Source organism: Thermobia domestica, chromosome 9 (genome assembly GCF_964235325.1).
Source record: "Thermobia domestica chromosome 9, izTheDome1.hap1.1, whole genome shotgun sequence".
Taxonomy (NCBI): domain Eukaryota; kingdom Metazoa; phylum Arthropoda; class Insecta; order Zygentoma; family Lepismatidae; genus Thermobia; species Thermobia domestica.
This window is the reverse complement of record NC_137462.1, coordinates 26,928,853-26,951,009: the sequence shown is the minus strand read 5'-3', so window position 1 is coordinate 26,951,009 and position 22,157 is coordinate 26,928,853. Positions and strand designations below refer to the sequence as shown.

Below are 22,157 nucleotides of genomic sequence, written 5' to 3'. Positions count from 1 at the left end.
AGGACCACATTATTCCACAATTTACCAGTGGGCATTCCTTTGAAGTCCAGTTGAATATCCCGTTTGCCGGGATATTACGGACATCTTGATATCCCGCGGACAGTGGCGGCGGTTGAACGTTAAAACTGGGGGGGCAAGACATGATCTGAATATTTGCATATAAATGTTAGTTTTCCTGCTTGTTTCTAATATTTGGTTTGACGAAAGGTGTATAACTAATAGGATACTATCTTCTTCAGTTAAAATACCGTATATAGTACTTCATATTTTATTAAGTAAATTGACAAGAGCAAGAGCAACGCCAGTAAGTAGTAGCCCTTTGTACTATTAAACAACAAAATTGTAAGAAGAAATTTGATTTCTTGCTCATGAACATCTTAAAATTCTGTCTGGAAAACTGTGTGATCAGATTATTGAATAACAAATTTGCAAAACAAGTAATTGGAAAGGATAATATTAATCATAGTAATAAATAATGATGCTTGTTTTGCAAAAGTCATATTGAAACAGGGATTAATGAACAACTTAATTTTTAATTCCACACATACTATTAAATGTATGTTATTACTCTTAGAAAATGAAAGACAGTAAATACTAGAAGCATATGCTACTACATTTAAAGAAATATTTACTTTTGCAACTTTCCGAAACATGTTTGTTGCAATTAGGTGTAGTTTTCACTTTCTTGGAGCACATCAAAACACAACAATACTTAGAATCACTCCATACTCCAGTTATACAAAATAACACTAAAACCCAGAATTATGTTGAATTCACTAAATTTAATTGTATATACACTCGTACACCCCTAACACACCACGTCACTCATATATTGCACTACAAAACAATGGAAAAGATAGAAGTTGTTTCTTATTACGCTTTTTTCCCTTACTTTAGAAAAAAGAAGAGACTTTTAGGAACTGCCAATTTTTGTGCAATTAAAAAGTAACTTCTGAAAGACTTTATTTTTTCTTTCGCGAAATGCTCTCTGAATTAGTTTCAAAGCGGCTGACTAATATATGAAGTAAGAAATGAAAGTATGCTGAAATTGTTGTGCTCCAATAGTTTAATTTTGGGCTATTTTCTGTGGTAATTAAAACGCAATTCCTGTAGTTTTCTTTACTCCACGGGAAGACAACCAATACATACTCACGGAACGGGAAATATATGGCACCATTTATTTTATGAATCAGTAAATACATGCAAAAACTTTACTTTTCTAAATGAAACTATATACATTAATGTGTTACTTCAAAAAAGTACGGGGGCAGCTGCCCCCCTTTGCCCCCCCTAATCGCCGCCCATGCCCGCGGAGGTCCTGTGCATGTCTCGGGAACAAATTTGGATGTTCCAAGGATATCCCGTTGTCCCTTTTGGATCAGTCTTAGACGTCCCTTGGACGTCCGTATGCTATGTGGGTATTAAATCTATGGATGAATCAGGGCAACAAGGAATCATTTTGGAATAGCTTGTATGCAATAATCACATAGGGTTCCATTCCGTGAAAGTCTTCGCAAATATTGCGTACCGTTACCCAATGCAGATTGTCGCAAACTAAAACCAGATTTTGAATTGGGTTGTCGCAAATCATTACTGTATGAAATCTATAGTGTATAACAGGTTATGCTGATTTTTACCAAATGATGATCTAATCAGTTTATTGTGTATGCTGTGCTTATTGGAAGATCTACTCAAGGGGTTGCATACTGTACCAGTATTTGCAAAATTCTACGTACAGCGACACTGCGCTAATGCCTACAACACAACACAAACTAATTCGCATATTTTTCGTTGCGTTGCAGCAAATCATAACGTAATCTGATCTGGGCCTGGTATCTCTGTTAACAGATGAGTTGTCTGTTTGCGTATCACGATTAAAATGCATTTATTTACTTTGACTTGTTGATAGTGACATGCACATTTAATAGTGAAAACTCGTAAACTTAATCAAGTTCATTGCCTTTTATCTGGCATTATTAGATGCGTGTTAGTAGAAAACGTTGAACTGAAACTGTATATAAATAGGTGCGTAACTTTGATAATAGGAATAAGAAGCTTAATTATTCTTTTACGTTTTTCCAAAAGTTCATAACAAGAAATAGGCTATCGTTACACAGGTTAGAAATAACTGACCTCTACGTTACTGTCTTGCATTAAATTACGTTTAGTTCGTTAATATGCAACTTGTAAGGTCGAAGACCTCAACTTCCTGGTAGATGCATTTCAGTTGTAAATTTTCATAGGGTTTCTTGTTACATCCTCTTAATGAAATAATCACAACTGCTCACGACATGATCAAATTTAAATCTCATGCTTCCAAGACTACCACTGCAAGATCATAGTTCAGCCAAATTACTACACATGATAGGAATATTATATATTTCTAACGAATTATATTACGTACGTACGAATAAACCTAACGTCATTTCACAATGTGGGTTAAGTGTTGTATCGCCGGACCAATTTTAGGAAATTTACCGGGTGAATTGGAGAATTTATTTTGGTTGTGAGCAACAATGAGTGAAGGTCAGGTGAGGGAAATAGTTGAAGTTAAGAAAGTGATTGTTATTGTAGGGTGTTTTTGATGTAAGAGGCAATTGTTATTGTAGGCTGTTTTTGATGTAAGAGGCACTGTATGTGGAGGTGGAAGGGGCTGTTTAGCGAACATGTAGCTAGGATTGTTATGATTTAGTGGCAGAGGAAATGACGCATGTATATGTCAAGGTTGTGACATATCGTGTTTGAGCTTTATAGAATTATACAAAACTAATGAGCGTCTAACCTAACTGACCTAACCTGCTAGATGGCCAATGCGGCGGTGTTTTTCTGCACAGAGTACAGAAGTTGTATTTTGTTTAAGGTGGAACGTTACTAGTATAAGGGACGGTTCTAGAATGCTGGTTCGCACACATAGGTGAAGGTGGGTTAGAAGTCAGGTTGATACCTTTCTTTTTTAAAGCTCAATACACAAATCACATAGTAATACCTAGTGAGTGAAGGCGGGTTAGTAACCACGTTGATTTCTTCCTTTATTATGACTCAATGGATGCGGACCAGTGTTCTAGAACCCCGCCCTAGTATCAAATCATGATAAGTGGTATTGAAACAAGTATTGTTTCCAAACCCCACCTGTATTCTCGCTTACGCGTGTATCCACCGTCGCCAACGTGCCTGACGCTGACCGACACCATGCCCTGGATCAGATAGATGGCGTTGGTGCTCTTTAGTGGCCACCTAGCATAGGTTGGTTCGTTTTTACCCACCAGTTTTCATGCCATGCATCCAGATGCCGTATTTATGCTCAAATAGTAGTTTCTCCTCCAACCTGTGGAGGTTTACTCGCCTCTGTTTTAAAGGTAACTGAATTGCAACTCAACATAATCTAATGTATTAAATTTTGATACTTTATTATTTTCGGTTTTCGTATGGTCCGGCGATACAGCACAAATGCCCACAATGCAATTAAGCGAAAACGTCTTGTTTCTATAGTACTAAACTTTTAGATGAATTGGCTATACTATATTTTTGCCTATATTTCATCAGTGTTACAGCATATCAATAATTTGTTACATTTACTGGGGGTTAAATTCCAAAGTTGGGCGTCCGTTTTCAGCAATTTTTAAAAAATTTACAGGAAAGATGTGGATAATTTGATCGTTTGTGTGCTTGATAATGTATAAGAGTCTCGAAAAATCTGTTTATTTGTTATATATAAGCGGTTATAAACATGGGACTATACGGCGAGCGGAGGGAACTAGTTGGCGCAAGGTAACCGAACAGTTCCATTGTGGGAAAGAAACGAGCATTTATGTTATCAACATGGCGAATGTACAAGGACAATGAACTAACAGTTTTAATATTTGTGAAGCAATACGTTGATAACGAGCAAAATCTTTTAAAAGTCTGTGAAGAGCACGGATTAATAAACCTAATAACAAATTGCAGAAAGTGTGGAAAGGAAATAACAGCGAAAAAGCGTGGCGAAATGGGACGCCCAACTTCGGAATAAATGCCTTTACTGGAGTCGGATACTACAAATATAGATATACTACAGTATTGAATCGATATGATTTGAGATGTTACTTTCAAACGCCAAACATATGAAGAGTACGGTACCCACTCCGGCTTCAACCACACACATTTAGCCATCGCTCAGCCTGAGATTTAATTCAAGATAAAAGAAGGTCTGAAGTCGGATACAAAGCCCTCAACCACACGTAACGTCGACCGATCATGAGAGAACTTCCGGGAGAGTTGGATCGGTAGGGTAGACATTAGAAGAATACGGTGGGTGAAGAAAACGATTAACTTTAAAACTGGTATCTTTACGCAGAAACCTGCTTTAGAGATATTTTACAACAGATAGCATGCTCGATACAACTCTGCATTAAACATCCACCAACCTGCGCTAGGTGGTTACTAGAAGCTAATAGTGCATCTAATCCGCGTCAGGATAGGAAGTATTAAGGAGCCCAATTCCAGTATCATAGTTTCAGAGCCTTCATCTAACTCTGGCGGGACCTGAGTTACCATCGTCAATCCCTTCGAAAACAGAAGCGCAATCAATAATGGAATAATTTAAACAAAAGAAGTGGATTCAGTTTGGGTTCGATTCATCTGGCTACACATCATCTCAATCCCACTTTTCAGGGCTGAAAATTGACCGCTGAAGAATTGTTTGATGGAGTAAACTTCGTTTGTGTGAAGTTCGGAACAAATGGGATTGAATTCTGTTTTACTGAGAGCACATTTGACTGACTATAGGGGCAAGGAAGTTTCTGTGGGACGGTGTGGAACAAGTGAACTCAATACTTTAGTGGAGAGGGTTTTGAGGCATCACTGAACTAGCTGATGTCGCCATTCGAATCCTCAGTGCTCCGGTTACATATGCTGCCACAGAAAGAACTTTCTCTACGTTTAGTTGGATCGGCAGTGAAACAAGAAATTGTTCATCATTGGAGAGGGCAGGGAAACTAACATTGGAGAGGGCAGGGAAGCTTCTAAATAAGAAATTACCTAAAGTTTCACAGATGCAACACTCAGGACCAGGATCATCAAGAAGGAACAAGCCACCAGCTGTTGGCATGAAACAGAACAAAACACCAGAGAGATTGCAAGAGGATACAGAAGAAATGAGTAACATAGAAGAAAATAGTGATAATGATACTGGAGAATTGTGTGATGGTTCCGACTCTGATCTTACGGTTGATTCCGAGTAGGACGGTAAAATTTGTGTTCGTTTTAAAGTGTTCCAAATATTGTAGAGGTTAATTTCTGTTCTATACTGAATACTTTAAAGTATAAATATTACCTTCACTGAGTTACTATAATAGCTTAACGTTGTTTATCACATTAATATTTTAAATATGCTATTCCATTAAATACTTTCACAAAGCATTGTTGTCAAATTCCATTTAGTGAACACTTTTAAAAATCAAGAATTAGTTACTTAAGTGTTTTATGAAGTGTTTTTCGTTATTTTATGGATAATTTTCTTTCAATGGCATATTTAATTAAATAATTTGATGAACTAATTTATTAAATTTAGTTACTTTGATTATTCTGCAACTCTCGAAATCATACAATTACTTCTACACAATGGCAAATTCGGTAAATGTGTAATTTGTTTAGTTTCTAAATATTTTGTAGGTTATTACTTACTAAAATCGGGTTTCTTTACTTTGATATAACTATATCAACGACTTAGTTGTTACAGTGTAGTTTCTTAAACAGATTGAATTTATTAATTCAGTAAACCAGGAGTAAAACAGAATGAACTTATTGATCCAATTCTTTGCACAATTGACAATTCAGTACATTTCATTGCCTAGAGATGAAATACCAAAAATAACATTATTTTGTGTGAAAAAAGTAACTAGTTGTATCTGGAATATCAGTTCATTTTTTTTTTAATTATTAGGAAAATTGTTTTTCATCAGTACTATTAAAATTTTTAAAGATAATATTATATATATATATATATATATATATATATATATATATATATATATATATATATATGTAATAAAAGTGTTGTAAAGTTTTAGATCCTTAAAATAGGAAAGTGATTATTAATAATTCATTTTACGACATTAATAAATTTCGTAAATCAAAAGAAAACGTAGGTATTTATTTTAGTAATAGAGTTCCTGCTATTACTTAAATAATTTAGTTAGTGTGTTCGTCGGTGATTTGAAAAACTGGAGAAGGTATTGGAAGAAAAAAAAAGATGTGCCAGATCGAGAAAAATGGAGAAAGCAGTTTCTTCATACGCGAATCGAAGGAAGAACTTCATTATGTGTCATTAATACCAGGAGCTGCTGGCAGGCAAAATACGTAATTACTATAAAAAAAATTATTAATTAGGTGGTTATTTAGTGCTTCTGTTGCAGATGATAGAAATGACCATTATATTTTTCATTGACAGCGATAAAATTAATTTATTGGTAATTGAAACCTAAAATACCCATTTTGGGTAAATACTTGGGGAATTTACCTGCTGAAATAGATATCCAGGTATTTTACATCTCTAGCTGTGATACACATTGGAGGCGTTTCACTCGAACTCTACGTACACGATTACAATTCTACGGTCGAGGAAAGTCAAGGTAGTTTTGTTATGCGTCTTCTAAATCCTTGAAAAATCTGTAATCCAAACGATGAAAATCTAGCTAATTCTTCTGCACCTAATAAGAAAAGGGAAGAACTAGATAATATCTCAAGTTCAGGACCCAGAGATTTTTTTAAGGCCTTATTAAATAGATTTTTGTTTTATATCCTATTTTCAGTCGACAGTTTGCTTTCTTAAATTTTACGCTTACAAGTCCTTTGTATTACAGAGTAATCGTACTGTACGTCACACATTCAATCAGATACGCAAGAAGAATTCGGAAGTTTCCCGATCTGATTGCTATTAGTTTGAAAAGATAGAGATATATCTTGAGGTTTTTTTTATTTTTATTTATTTATTTATTTATTTATTTAAGTGGAGCGTTTTCGATTTGTAATTAACTGACACATCAAAAAGACATTTTAGTATTTGTTTGTGGAATATGTGAGTATGTACTACAAAGACAAAAGTAATGTAGTCGCATTGGTTGTTGTTGCTTATTACAGTTAAACACCGTTACAGTGTTGAGTGCATTTGATCGAGTGCAAACAAAATTCCTTATGCATGATTCCTGAACATGTTGTTTTCAATGGCATTTGGTCCTGATGATGATCTCTTGACGAATACGTATTTTAAGCCAATACTGAAATGGCGTGAACTGAGAATCACAAATGAAGAAAGAGGAATTATAATTACATTAAGGTTAATATTTCAAAGTAGGTTTTATTTTGATTTCTAACCCTCCCTGCAAAAAAAAAAAAAAAAAAAAAAAAGAACAATTAGGGTTAAGAATTATATTTCTGGGCTCTCAGTATCTATGACCACGCAAGGCGTGAATGATATAGACCAGGAAAAATCTCACTCAGAATGGCTCTCCTATTAATAAAAAAATAATAAAAAAAAAGCAGCTTTTTAAACTTTTTCGAGCAAGTGTGGAGATTTTTGGGCGGGGAGAATTCCAAAACCCTAATATATGATGAGTGGAGGAAATAACTTATTTTATGTCTTATCATATAGAAAACAAACATTTTTGAAATGTTTCCAGTTTTCTCTGAATGTGCTTCGAAATTAAAGAAAGCAGCGAAATTATTAGGAAAAGTAGCATTAAATCAATGTAAGGCATGTAAAAGACTTTTTCTTCTATAATTGCATAAACAACATGAAAACCGTATCACACTAGTTCAGTGATATATAAGAAATTGAGACCTGTAGAAGATTTGGTGTGGTATAAAATCACATTTCCTCCACGTATGATAATTAAATACTTGAATATTGAAAATAAAATCCCACAAGCAAAATACACATACTAGAACTTAGCAGGGCGATTTTTATCTGATAAGTGTTATTTTTTCTTCTTTATTTTAACAATTTTCGTTTCATTTCAGGAATCATGGCATTATCTAAGCCGGCGAATTGGGCCTTCGAACTTCTTGGCTCGTACATCCAACAGCTTTACTTGAATCCTATACGAACGAAATCTTTGACAAGGTGAGTGAGTAAGATGTCTTTATAACTTGAAGTATCTAGTAGTTAGTAGTACGTATCGTATGTTCTACTATATATTGAAATAGAATAACTACTTCATAGTAATGGCGTTACCGGAGTTTACTTAGCGGCCTTCGAATAGAGGAGGCTTAGGACAATCTATATGATAGTCACCCGTTTTTTGGGTTTTAACATCTTAGTAAGGCATTTACAAGTTGTAACAGACGATGAGCCAGTCACAAAGGATTTACTGGTGTCGAGGACCGTATGAGAGAATGTATAACATTTTCACAAGAATTGAATAACCATATTCAATGGACAAACTTGTTCATCGTACAGTAATACCACAGGAATAGAAAGACTGGTGCAACGGTAACCAAAATATGTACTTATTAAAGAAACGCAGAAAGATCTATTTACTTACTTTTTTAGTGGGAAACCTAATCCTTCATGTTTTGAACTAGTTTCTCAAAGTTCGGTGGTAAACTGGATATTCCAATAGGAAGGCTATTTTCAAGGTGGACATCAGTTATCCAGGGAAGAAAAAATCAATTCAGGTTAAGAGATTACGTAAGAAATACATTTCCAATAACGGATGAAAGGGTTCAGTGGGTCGCAGCCGGCACGAGGGTCGGCTGTTGAACATGGCTGATCTAAATATTGATTTCGTTTACCAGTATTTACAGTTATTATAATTCTACTACTATTTCATTTTTACAATTACACCCTCCATTCCAAAAGAAACCGATCTTTTGAAAACAAATAGTACCACTAATGCCATCTGTTGTAATATTTTACCGGTAGATGGCGTAGTCCGTCATTGACAACTGGTATAAATGTCATGACATTTGGATGCACGGCAACAAAGTTATTGCGTTTCAACTGTCAGTGTGTTGTGTACATCGGTCGGAAAATGAGTTTCAAACAACGAGCTGCAATTGAGTTTTGTGTTAAACTGGGTAAAACTTTTAGTGAAACGCACCAAATGCTACAAAATGCATATGGTGATGAGTGTCTATCCCGTACGCAAGTTTACGAGTGGTTCAGGCGATTCAAATCGGGTAGACAGACGCTGAATGATGACGAAAGATCAGGCCGTCCCAGAACCGGATTATCGGAAGAAAACATCGAAAAAGTGCGTGAATTCATCAAACATAACAAAAAATCGTCGGTGAAAGTTATTGAAATGGAATTAGGCATTTCTCAAACAACCGCATACCGCATTTTGACCGAAGTTTTGGGCCTTAAGAAGGTTAATTCGCGGTTTGTACCACACAAACTCACAGAAGACCAAAAAGTTGATCGAATTGCGCATTGCAAAGACATCGTTAAAAGTGCTCGGCAGGATCGAAACTTCTTGAAATCGATTGTAACTGGTGACGAGACGTGGTGTTTTGAATATGAGCCCGAAACAAAGCGGCAAAGTGCTGAATGGAGAGTGCCGGATGAAGGAACACCCAAAAAAAGTCGCTTGGTGAAGTCAAAAGTTAAGGTGATGCTGATTTGTTTTTACGATTCAAAAGGAATTATCCACAAAGAATTTGTTCAGCCCGGCCAGACAGTCACTGGAGAGTTTTACTTGGGCGTCATGAAGCGTTTGCTGGCAAGAATTCGTCGTATTCGGCCCGAATATCGCGAAATCGGCAGTTGGACTCTTTTGGACGATAATGCACCATCACATCGTTCGCGACTTGTAACTGAATTTTTGGTCAAAAATCACATTATTCGGTTGCATCATCCGCCCTATTCACCAGATCTCGCTCCGTGCGATTTCTATCTGTTCCCGAAACTGCATTTGGCGATGAAAGGAAAGTGGCACGCATCGATTGATGCCATTGAGAAGGCGACGACCGCCGTCCTAAAGACCATTCCAATAAAGGACATGGAGAAGTCGTTTGACAACTTGTTGGAGCGTGCAAATATGTGTATCGATGCAGAAGGGGAATACATTGATTAATAAAAATGATTTGCTCCAAAATGTACATTGCTTTTTTGTTTTTTTAAAACGTTCGGTTTCTTTTGGAATGGAGGGTGTAAGACAGTCAGTTTGATTAAATTTAAATTCATATTACAAATACAAATAAAGCACAGTTTTCAGTTTTACGATCTACTTTTGTCTTGTAAAAGTACAGTATATCAGGGATATTCAAAATTAACGTAATAATAATAATAATAATAAAACATTGCAAATCATACATACATCCATAGTCAGATTAGTTTTCTATATTACAGCCATTTAAATTAAGTGCGTGTTACAACATATCCGTCAGTTTTAGCCATTACTAATCAAAAAACTGCTTGGATGGGTTACTTAGTCCTTTAATCCAGCTCTTTTGGAGGATGAAAGAGTCGACTTTGTGTGATGGTAAAAAAAAATATATATATATATACGCGTCAGATCATATCTTTAAATAAGTATTACTTTCTACGTTGTATCCTTTTAGTATGTTTTGTATAATTGTTTGTACCTCTGCATTATGTGTACTATTAAGGACATATTTTATCCTTTTACGAGCTGGTATTTCTATGAATAAATTATAACCTTATATGTATTTGCTTTCCTTTGATTTTTTTAAACCATTGTTTAGTAGTACTTCGCTTGACAAGGGTGAGATATCAACACAGCCATAGGCTGATTCTCATAGGCAAATTTCAAATCAGTAAAGTAGAGATATGTTCTATAAAAGAAAGCGAATAGTGTAATAAGCAACTGTCGACACCGCGAAATCAACAGATATAGCCTATCTAGACCAAATAAGACTTGTGTGGTTGTTGTAAATACATTAAAATATTTTATTCTACAGCTGCGTGTTGGCTGCCTTAGGAAATCTGTCGTCACAATACATTAATGGAAACAAGACGATTGATCAGGACAGTTTGATAGCCTTTGCTGTGTTCGGGTAAGTAGCTTTATAATTTCGTATGAATAAATCGGGAAAAATGTGAAAAGTAATAAATTGATCAATTGTTTAATTTAATATTAGCGTAAAGTTCAATATCTATATTCATTCACTTTGTTATAAATATTGGAAATCGTTAGATGCGGTGGGCGGAGAACATGATACATGAAAATTACTTTTTTGTAAGTATTCTTGATTAGATAATCATCGATATTTCGGATTGCATACCAGCTAGCTGTTAGTTAACTGGGTGAGGGCTCCAAAGACTTTTAGTGCATTATCGTAATAAACAAAGATTCTTTTCGCAACATTTTGCATATACACAAATATCTGTCGTAATAACAAAGTGGAACAACATAACAAAATGGAACTTTCTCTATTTTAATACGGCGTTGGACCACCTTTAGGCCAGCTGTGTATTAACCAGAGGACAGGCCAGCCGCACCGAGTTTCAGTACCGTCAACAACGTAACTAAACCTTGTACTACATATTCACTCCAGCATGTGCTAGACAAAGGCCTCTCCAGCGTTGTGACTGAGATATACAGGGTGTTATAGAGATGTATCACAATATGTTAAGAATAAATTCCTCACATCAAAATAAGAAAAAAAAAGTTCTATGGACCTGTGGTCGGAAGAGCATAGTTTCGTAGTTAGGGTGGCGGAAACGTGGAAAACAAAAAAATGAAATTTTAAAGTCCATAGTTCCACTAACGATAATCATGCCTGTTGTTTTGTATGGCTGCGAAACATGGTCACTTACTCTGAGGGAAGAACATAGACTGAAAGTATTTGAGAACAAGATCCTGAGACGAATATTCTGACCCAGGAGGAACGGAAATGGGGAATGGCGGAAACTTCATAACGAGGAACTACATAATTTATACGGTTTACCCAACATTGTTAGGGTCGTCAAGTCTAGGAGGCTTAGATGGGCGGGTCATGCAGCTAGAATGGAAGAAAGTAGAAACGCTTTCAAAGTCTTGACTGGAAGACCAATCGGAAAACGACCATTAGGAAGACCTAGGCGCAGATGGGAGGACAATATTAGGATGGATCTCGCAGAGATAGGAATACAAAGTAGAAACTGGATGTAGTTAGCTAAGGATACAAGTCAGTGGAGAGCTTTTGTGAACGCGGCATTGAACCTGCGGGTTCTATAGGCCATAGAGTTAGTTTAGTTAGTTAGTTATAGGACCGATCGTAGTCGGGTCAAGATATCACTAAGGTACTAGTATGTGAATTATCCAAATATCCATCTTTCACAACCTCCAGTACTTGCACAGTCATTTTAGAGAGGTTGTTAGGGAGTACTTGATCATTCTCCACCTACCTCTTTTAAAAATTGATCTGCAAGTACTGCAGTATTCTTAAACATAGATATTTGGATAGTTCGCTTATAGTTCTTCAGTGATGTCTTGACCCAACTACGATAGGTCCCATAGTAGTGCAGCTATGAACTTACAACAAAGTTCACTTGTTCCACGTTTTCGGCATCATCCTATAACTCCGAAACTATTCACTTTTGAGCACAAGTCCATATGAACTTTTTCTCTCATTTTTATGTGAGGACCCTGTTCGCAAAATATTTTGACACATTTTTGTAACACCTGTGGAGTTAATGCACTCAGGCCTCCTCTTCGCGTCCTCTTTTTTGCTTCCGTCTGCCTGGGCTTGACTTTAATCTACGGTCAACTTTAATCTGTAGAGCAGCGTGTTTTCGTCGTGGAGTTTGTTTCTGGAAAAATAATGAATCTTTCTTCACGCAGTGCGACACTAAATACGTCACTGATAATGGAGGAGGAAATGTATTGTTGTACATCTTATCATAAATACTCAATAATGTTAAAGTCGTGGAGCCAGAGAAGGCATTGAAATTCATCCTAATGATGATGAAACCAAGACTGAGAAAGTGTGGCAGTGTATATTGGCGCATTCTTATCTTAGAAGACGGTGTTGTTGTTAGGGAATTTCCTGTATGAGAATATTTAGTAGGAATTCCCTTAGGGAATATTCAGTACACATATGGTCACCTTAATATGTTCTAATAGTCACTGACAGTAACTTTTCCTTCGGGAATAATCACAAGACCAACGGAATACCTATGATTCAATGTACAATTATCAATTTTTAGAAGGGGAAAAAAAGGCAAGTAAATCTACTAAATTTTGATTTTAAGTGCTGAAGTTATCCTTTCTCCTAAAAACGAAATCTTTCGGTTTTTATGTCCCACGAAAAAACGTGAAATAAGAAGCAGTTCTAGAAGTAATCCGGAGATTACAACTACATGACTAATTAGTGAGGTTTGCGAAATGTTGTAGAAAATAAAACTCTACTACACAGGCTATAATATTTGTTCTCTTTTCTAGATAATAGTTACTTATGAAACGGAACAAATAAAACATTCAATAGCTCCGTGATTCACATCTTGTCGAAAATGTAGTTCACAGAACATTTTAATTTTAGGTAATGAATTGCTAAGTCCAAGAAATTGCTAATAATATTTAATTCATGGCTAATAGGTACTAATTGTTACAATATAGTAATGTGAGTTCGATAGACTTTTAGATTTTTCTTTTTTGTTTTATTTTTGAAGAAAATAGTGAAAGGATTGAGAGATAAAATCGAAACGCAAGAGGACAATCTATGAATATCACGTTATCTTGAGCAAGCAACCTAAGTTGCATTTTGATAAAAAGTTTATTAAAAGCTATTTGAGTAGTTCAATGGGCTTGTTTTATAAACTTTAAAATTTGTTGCAGAGTTTAATACTCAATAATTGCTAAAAATTTTCTTAAGTCGACATTATAGATCTGTCATTCGTGAATAGTAGGTAGTGCAAGAAGCTCTGAACTTCATTCGTCATAAAACACACAAATCAGCGTAGTAATCTGTGTGATATGAAAGAATATGTTAATTGTATACTCATAGTAAGGTAGAGCCTTGCATTCTCTGGAATAAAATCTATGGTTATAGTGTATAGATATACATGAACAAATATGCAGTTGCAGTCGCCATTGTGTTATTGATTGATTTCTTTTGTAATTAGAAATATTTCAGACCACGTGTCCAGTTTATTATTTTTTTCTCTTGATGTATTTGGTCTTAATACGCAAAGTCATTTTTGTCATTTGTAAAGTAACATTCAAATGAATGCATAATAGTTGATAATTCCGATAAGAAATATGGTTCCCAATATATTTCAAAAGCTGTTAATCAAATTTTCAACTTTTGTTAAGAAGCCTTTGATCCACATTTTATTTTATGTTATTCAATTTTGACTGATGAATTAATTTACGCTTTGAGTTGGTATTAATTTTATGTAAATGTTTTGTAAAGGTCTGACATGGAAGTAGGATGCTGTTTGTTTTGACTCTGCTTTATGTTTCGTTATATTGGTATTTCATGTTTCTTTTTTCCACTGAATTGGTACTATTTTGATTTTAAACTTTAATTATATCCTCTGTTAGCACTCATTTTATTTATTTATTATTACTTTTTAATTTCAGGTTGCTGTTTGGGGGTTCGATACCACATTACTTCTATGCTACATTAGATACGCTAGTGCCAGTTAATGTTCCCCGCGCTTTCCTCAAAAGGTTGCTCATAGAACGGCTCATCTTTACCCCTGTCTTCCAGGCGTTCTCCCTGTATATGCTGGCCCGATTAGAGGTGAGCTTTTACACTTTGATTATTCTTCAAAGTTAGCTAGCTTTCACATACTATAGGCTATCATTCAGGCCGATCTCTGATACATAGTAAGGCCATGGAGAGTTTACGTGATCCAGATTCGAGTACAGTATTCGATTTAAAAAAAGAAGTCTCTCCTAAGTATTTATGCGCCTTTTCCTGGATTCAACGCGGTTAATTGATTTTGTGTGTGTGTAAAATGACACGTCAGAAATAACAAGTTTTGAGGAAAAATGAGAAAAACTGTACTTCACAGTATAGTTTCTCCAAAAACGTCTATTTACTTATAATATACCAAGTGTAGGCAACAGCTTGACAGGTGCAGATATCTCACAAAATGTGTATCTACGCGTAGCAAACACGATAGTGTTAAATTTCCTGTCTGACAAAACTTGACATGTGTCGTTTTACAAAAAAACGATTCAATTATGCTTTTACACGGTCTGGTATACGTTGCTTTCCGGCCACTCCAAATTTCTGGGAAATTATGACTCTTGAAAACCAAACATAAAATTCGGAAATTACAGAGATAACATCTGTTCGGGTGTAAGGATTTTAACGTGCCGTCCACCTGGGCTTCATCACTATTTCTCTCTTCTATGATTTTTCTCTTCTTTTGTGTCTACTTCTTCCCTCCGTATTTGAAGAAAGTTTAGCGAAAAAATTTTTAGTGTTCCTTTTTCAGTATGTATAGTGACGAGGGAGGATCAGAAACTAAGGTTACCAGGCCGATATTTCTGAAGTTTCGTCTGTTGTAGAGGAATGAGGAGTATGGTGATTTTAATGGATAGAATTGGCATCTGTGTAGGGTTTCAGCCACCCGCCACTTACTGCGCTAGTTCTATGTAAACACAAATGACTACTCGTTTGGAAAACTGGTCTCGCGAATTAGTCCGCTCAATTATTCGATTTCTGTGGGCGAAACATGTAACTGCGTCTGAAATTCATCGACGGCTGGGAGACTGTAATGTCTTGTCAGCACGCCACAGAATGGTGTCCAAAGTTCGCGGCTGGTAGAGAAAACGTCACCCGACTAGGAGCGCAGTGGCCGACCGAGCATGCTATTGAAGCAGTTTCGCAGGAACATCATCGACCACCCTCTCTACAGTCCAAACCTGAAGGTGCACCTAGGAAGCCGTCGCTTCGCTTCTAGACGAGGAGGTGAAACACTTCTTTACAACGTGGCTGAACACGCAAGGACAGGATTATTACCAGGAGGAAATCTTCAAACTCATTCCACGATGCGATAAGTGTCTCAACTGATATGGAGACTCTGTCAAAAAGTAACCTAATGTAGGTACTATCTGTTGGCTGTATTGGTTGTATGAAATAATACATACACGTTTCACTGCAGGCTTTGAAACTTTAGTTTCTGATCACTCCTCGTACTTCTATAACAAACAAATATCGGGATTCGTAATTAAAATTTTAAATCATAGTTTTTCTTATGTTCTGTAGAGACAGATGTTGTGAATAATCAGGTGCTATATAACAGTGGCAGAATCTAAGTATAATACATAATATCGTTTGATATAATTTAAAGTGTGTGTGGACATATGTTGTATCAATGAAACCATTAACTAGTTTAATCAACTGGTTCATACATAGTAGATTGTTTCTGCTTTATAAATCTGCTTATTGAGATGTGCCAAAGTTAGCTAATCAGAGACATCGAACCTGTAAGTCGTCTTTTCTGTAGATTTCTTTACGTTTTTAAATCTGAATTAAATTACTTGCTGAGCAAAACAATACGTTTTTGTATATATATATATATATATATATATATATATATATATATAAACTTGTAACGGTTTCGCCAACTATCTACTTTGGCTTCATCAGACACATTCTTTGCGTTATTTTTCTTGATATGTATATTTTTTAAAGTTTGAAGGGAGCGCTGTAAGTCCACCGGTACAGTGCTCACCTCTGATGTAAGAGGTCCCAAGTTCGATTCCAGGCAAAGTGATTTGGTATTCGACAACATTGTATAGGCGTTCTGCTTGTTTTTCTCACATCCTCATTTCTCTATCTTTTCTATAACCATTAACTTCCATTAATTATAGGCATCCATTAGCCTAATTGCAGAACGTTCAATTAAAGATTTTATTTTATTTCATTCATTACTTCAATGGATTAAGAAGTTAGAGAGATATACTAGGTTTCTGCGGATATCTTAGTTTTAAATTTCACTGATTTCAATATAAATTTTCATTGACTTTCTTTTATTCTTTTTTTGATAGGTCTGTTCCTTCCCTTATAGCCGACAATACTTCGCCTATATCCTCTGTCTTTTCAGAATTTTTTTAATACTGTATTATAATTTGATATTTAGTCACTACCTAAGAAATACGTATATAAACCTTCGTACAGATGTTAATATTATACTTTAATATTCTTGTTTCAATTTCTATGATATTAATTTCGCCTGCTTCATGGATGGCATCATGCACATGTTGTTGATGCACTTGTGTTTGTTCATTCATGGTATCTAATAAAATTGATTTGTTAACAGAAAGGCCATTTTCCACGGTAGCACTACCATGTGATAAAATAAAGTACATTTTCATCAATTCCCACAGTTCCTTGTGTTTTATCACTTGGTGCAGAAAGGAAACTTGCGTGGAAAGCATCGACCCCTTTTTCTCCTAGTATTGTCGAAACCATTTGGAATTCCTTTTTCAATACATTTTACTTGCAATACAAAGAGTAGAATACTACTTTTTCTGCTTTTGAGTCATGTATCTGGTTGCTACTGTGCATCACTTCCATTAATGCATCTAGCCTACCTATTATAAGTGTCTTTATTCGTAAGATATATTTGGTAAATTTCCCGTATATTCTTCCGTGATCTTTCCTGACCAAATGTCATTTTCCTGACTTCATGACTTTCCAGATCTATGGAAACCCTGAAATAAACGTTTAAAATCCTCAATTTGTTGCTGCAGGAAGGCCAATTAGTTTTTGAAACATAGAACAGATGATTTTTTTTACAGTATCTGTCCTAAGGAGACATGAAAGTGAGTGTTAAAAAAATATGTGTTCCTTGCCTTCTTTAAATATTATAATTACTTACGTACTTCGTTATATTACCATGTTCGATGGAAAATAACTGGTGTAATTGTACTGGAAGATTCAATATGTTGATGTTTTTTGTTTTATTTCAGGGTAAAACTCACCAACAAGCTGTAGTGAATTTAAGAAGAGTGTACTGGCCAATTCTACAAATGAATTGGAAGGTGTTGACTCTAATTCAGTATATTAATGTGAATTATGTCCCTGCTATGGTAAGTGTAGCCTAATTGTTCCTTATAATTATTTTGGTTAATGTACAGTTTTGTTCAATTAATTGATACACGTTTCTTTCTTTCAAAAATCATTTACTCTGTATACATAGTTTACAAAGGTTTTACATCACGGTGTTATAAATTTTACGCTGTTGATTGCGGCTCATGTAACCCCAGTCGTGTTCCGAGCAGGATGCGCCTAGAATGTTATGAAGATGGATACGGTAAGTAGATGAGTACTATACAAAAATTCAGTTTAGTCTGCTAACAAAACAAATTGCATCATAGATGTCGTACGGTGCGACTTTACCACTATAGATTTCAGTCTACAAACGGAAACTCGATATTATTACCATCGAATAGGCATTCTCCTAATTATTTGATACAGCTTTTTAATAGATCATATAATAAAACCATGACATTCATTTTTTTAAATAAAATTTTTGAGGTTTTTACGTCCCACAGTTATGCCGGCTAGGCTAAAGGAGACGGTGATGATGAGAAATGGATGAAATGGTGGAATGAAGAAAGTGGGAGGAAACGGGAGAACCCCGAGGAACCCCACGCACATGGTGTTTGTCTACCACAAAGTTCACTTGGCTGGAGCAGGGTTTGAACCCGGGACCCCGTGAACATTAAAAATTAACTTACACATTGACAAAGGGGCCAGAGAATCCCAGAAACTCTGTTTTGATTTTTATTTCTAGGATGAAGGTGTGGGGATTCCTGTTTCCATGACAACGTTACACTAAAACATATGAGAATGTAAACATATACAAGACTATGAATATAATCCGCCTACTTTTAATCATTGAATTTCTGAGTGAATAATTTTGAAAATATTTATCACAATTAACTAAATCCATCATTTAGAATACGACAAAGTAGAATAAATTCACACAGTTTATAAGAATTTTCGTAAATATATGCATTTCAAAGTTCATTTATGACATTAATCTTCAGACGAATAGCAATAAAATTGGCCGTTAATAGCAACAGTTACAAGTGCTTCATTATTCAGTGTTTGAAATGTATCTTCAAAGTGTAGTTTTCGAGATTTTAATACAATTTTCATAGCCAAAATTAAATCTGAAGTTAACAGGTGATTCAAACGGAATATCGTCATGTGTCCTGTCACAGTTGCGAGAAATGTTTGAGACCGTGTCTCTCAAAAATCCTTTTTTAATATGTTATACAGCTCCATTAGCTCTATCGAATGTACTGATTAGTTCGACTGACCTTCGTGACTAACACCCACTACCTTGTTAGCAGCGTAGTATCAAAGGTTCCTAGTGAACTGTGCATTGTTGTTGTTGTTTTTGTTTTTTTGTTTTTTTTTTATTTATTTATTTATTTATTTATTTCTTCACTGTCATAGTCATATGTAACAGTCATAAGAGTACGGATATGTGTTGAGGATACAAATACTATTTGTTAAACTGTGTGTACATTTTTTGACGAGATTTGTGCGGATGTATGTACAGGACTCAGACTCAGAAATCCATTACCACTCCTTATAAAATGAAAGCGAGTATAGATAGCGGAATTGGTAATTGTAACGACACGTTAGGACGCGGGGAAACCTTGAAGATACGTGTCAAATGAATGGTCGCCACCTTGCTGACCACCGTTTTGAATTTCGCGCTAAAAGTGTGGGAGGGGGTCATGTGATATTTGAAACAGGCCTAGAATTTTAACAGAAACTGAGTGGTGTAAGCAAATTTAACATAACTGTAATAAGTGTCAGTGTAATGCAGGGAAGTTATAATCACGTGAAGCTCACATGACAGAAACATGCCATTAGCCAAAGCCGCATCAAGATCGTCAGTGCCCGCTCTGTAGCACGTGATTTCAATGAAAGACATCTTGAACATGCTCCATTTTCGCAGGTTGCATTGGCACATTGCAGTGACTAAGTTCGAAGAGACAGATATAGTCGAGGACAGACCACGATCAGGTAGGCCCAGAACTGTCATTGACGAAGACACAGCTACGACAGACTCACATCTTGTTCAGTCTCCACAGCGCAGCACACACCGATTAAATGCCTCGTCAGCCAAACCTTCACTTGCAGGGTATTAAAGACACATAAGTGGCACTTCTACAAGCTGCAGCATTATCTTCCTGGGGATGACACAGATCGGAGAGTGCAGTTTTATGAGTGGGCAGTGTAAGATTTGCGGCAGGACTCCAACATCGCAATGTAAATTTTACACACCGATCAAGCAAATTTTTATATTACAGGGGTTATATAAACACACAGGATCTACGTTACTGGTTTCCAGATAACCCCAAGTGGACAGATCCTGTAAAATGAATGGTTGGTGCAGGGAGAATTATAGTGTGGGCAGGGAACTGAGGGACACATTTCATTGGCCCATTTGTTATCCCCGGCACATTAACTGCAGAGCGTTACGTGGATACGTTAAAATAACGCATTCTTCCCTCCGTGTCAGCCCCGTATGGCAGCGTTCCCTTATTATACAAACATCATGGGGCGTCACCTCATTATAGATTATAGGTTCGTCAGTATCTTGATGAACAATTCCCTGGTCGATGGGTTGGTCGACGTGGGCCAGTGAAGTGGCATGCCAGATCACCTGATTTATTATCATTGACATGGACTTCTACGTGTGGGGTCACCTAAAGGCAATGGTACATGGCGAAAAGGACTCGTTACGTACGCTTTTTATCGTAGCGTGTTCTTACAATTACCGATTCCGGCTATCTACACTGACTTTCATTTTACAAGGGGTGGTAAGGGACTTTTGACTCACCCTGTATATTCAAATACATGGATTAGATTAAGTTTATTTGAAAAATTTGTATTAAAAAAGAAATGTTTGATTGTATGACTGCTTTGCTATAAACTATTTACACTTTATTTATTTATTTATTTATTTTTTCAGTTACGAGTTTTAGTAGCGAACCTTATAAAATTCTTCTGGTCCATCTACATTGCAATAAAAAGGCAGAGCGGTGCGAGGGAGAGACGAACCAAACGGGACTAAGATATGAAGCCTCTTCACCATTCAGTGAATGAATTCTTATTTTAAAAAGAGAAAAAGAAGTTTACCATCATTTGCTAATTTTGTGAGAAATGACAGAATGTGTTTTCTACACATGTAGATTTTTCATACGTAAATGAAAATAATGAGTTACGAAATAAATTAAGACATAATTTTTTTAAATGATTATGTAAATATATAATTCAAAGGTTATATTTTGTCTTTTGATACGTTAGGGGACCAGTTAATGATATTGAAGGATCGTAGTAAAGGAAATCCTAATTTTTTGTAAGGAAATCTATTATTTCATTGAGTGTCTATTAAGCGGTGAATTATCTCTAACTGATTTTTATTTAGGGAACTGTTTTTAACTATATGTTGTTTGTTGACTGATTTATGAAAGAGTTTACTCATAAACAATTCCACTTATATTCTACAATTATATCAATTTGTTGGACAAGACTTAATCAAAATAATGAAGTCTGTTATATTAAAAATTCATATATATGTGTACGTTTCACATATTTGTTGTAGAATAAAATTAATATATTGTTATAGACTTGGATCCTTTATTTACGGAAATAGAAATTTGAACACTTCTAATGAAAGATGTAAGAGGGACGTAAAGCATGCGTCCCTCTTAATTAAATATGAAAAGAATCGTCGTCGTAATATGACACTTCCACTCATTGTGTTCTGGGATTCTTAGCCAACTACAAACCTAGGTCGACTAAACCAATTATTTAGCCTACAGATCATAAAATAGAATTATTTTATGAACATCATCTGCTTGGACATAAAATGAAAATATGAAAACCGAATTCCAGAGAGAGCGTAAATGGGCATTAAGCTGGAAATACAGGGTGCGGCAGAACCAACTAAGCAGTTTTAAGGAGCAATAAAAAGTAAATCTGGATATATAGAGAACAAATGTTTTTATTTTCTAAATTAGTACAATATACCATTTTACATTCATTTAGTTTTGAAAATAATGTCCTCAAAATGGCGGCCGTTAGCATCAATACATTGTTGTAGACGATCCCTGAAGTTTCGAGCTGCTCCTGCACACATATCGCGGGGTATGGCATTCACTTCGTTAATAATCCGCTGTTTTAACTCTGGTAGGGTGTGAGGGCGGCTTTTGAAAATCTCTTCCTTCAGATATCCCCAAAGAAAG

At 35.7% G+C, this 22,157-nt stretch overlaps 1 protein-coding gene across 1 annotated transcript; it reads left to right on the top strand.

Annotated features, from left to right (window-relative positions):
- Positions 1 to 1,835: 1,835 nt before the first annotated feature.
- On the top strand, positions 1,836 to 21,539 carry LOC145694496 (peroxisomal membrane protein 2). Its single transcript, XM_081770800.1, has 6 exons — positions 1,836 to 2,025; positions 7,996 to 8,098; positions 10,900 to 10,995; positions 14,505 to 14,667; positions 17,853 to 17,972; positions 20,882 to 21,539. The coding sequence occupies exons 2-6, from the start codon at positions 8,001 to 8,003 to the stop codon at positions 20,981 to 20,983; spliced, it is 579 nt and encodes a 192-aa protein (XP_081626926.1). The 5' UTR covers positions 1,836 to 2,025; positions 7,996 to 8,000; the 3' UTR covers positions 20,984 to 21,539.
- The last annotated feature ends 618 nt before the right edge of the window (positions 21,540 to 22,157 follow it).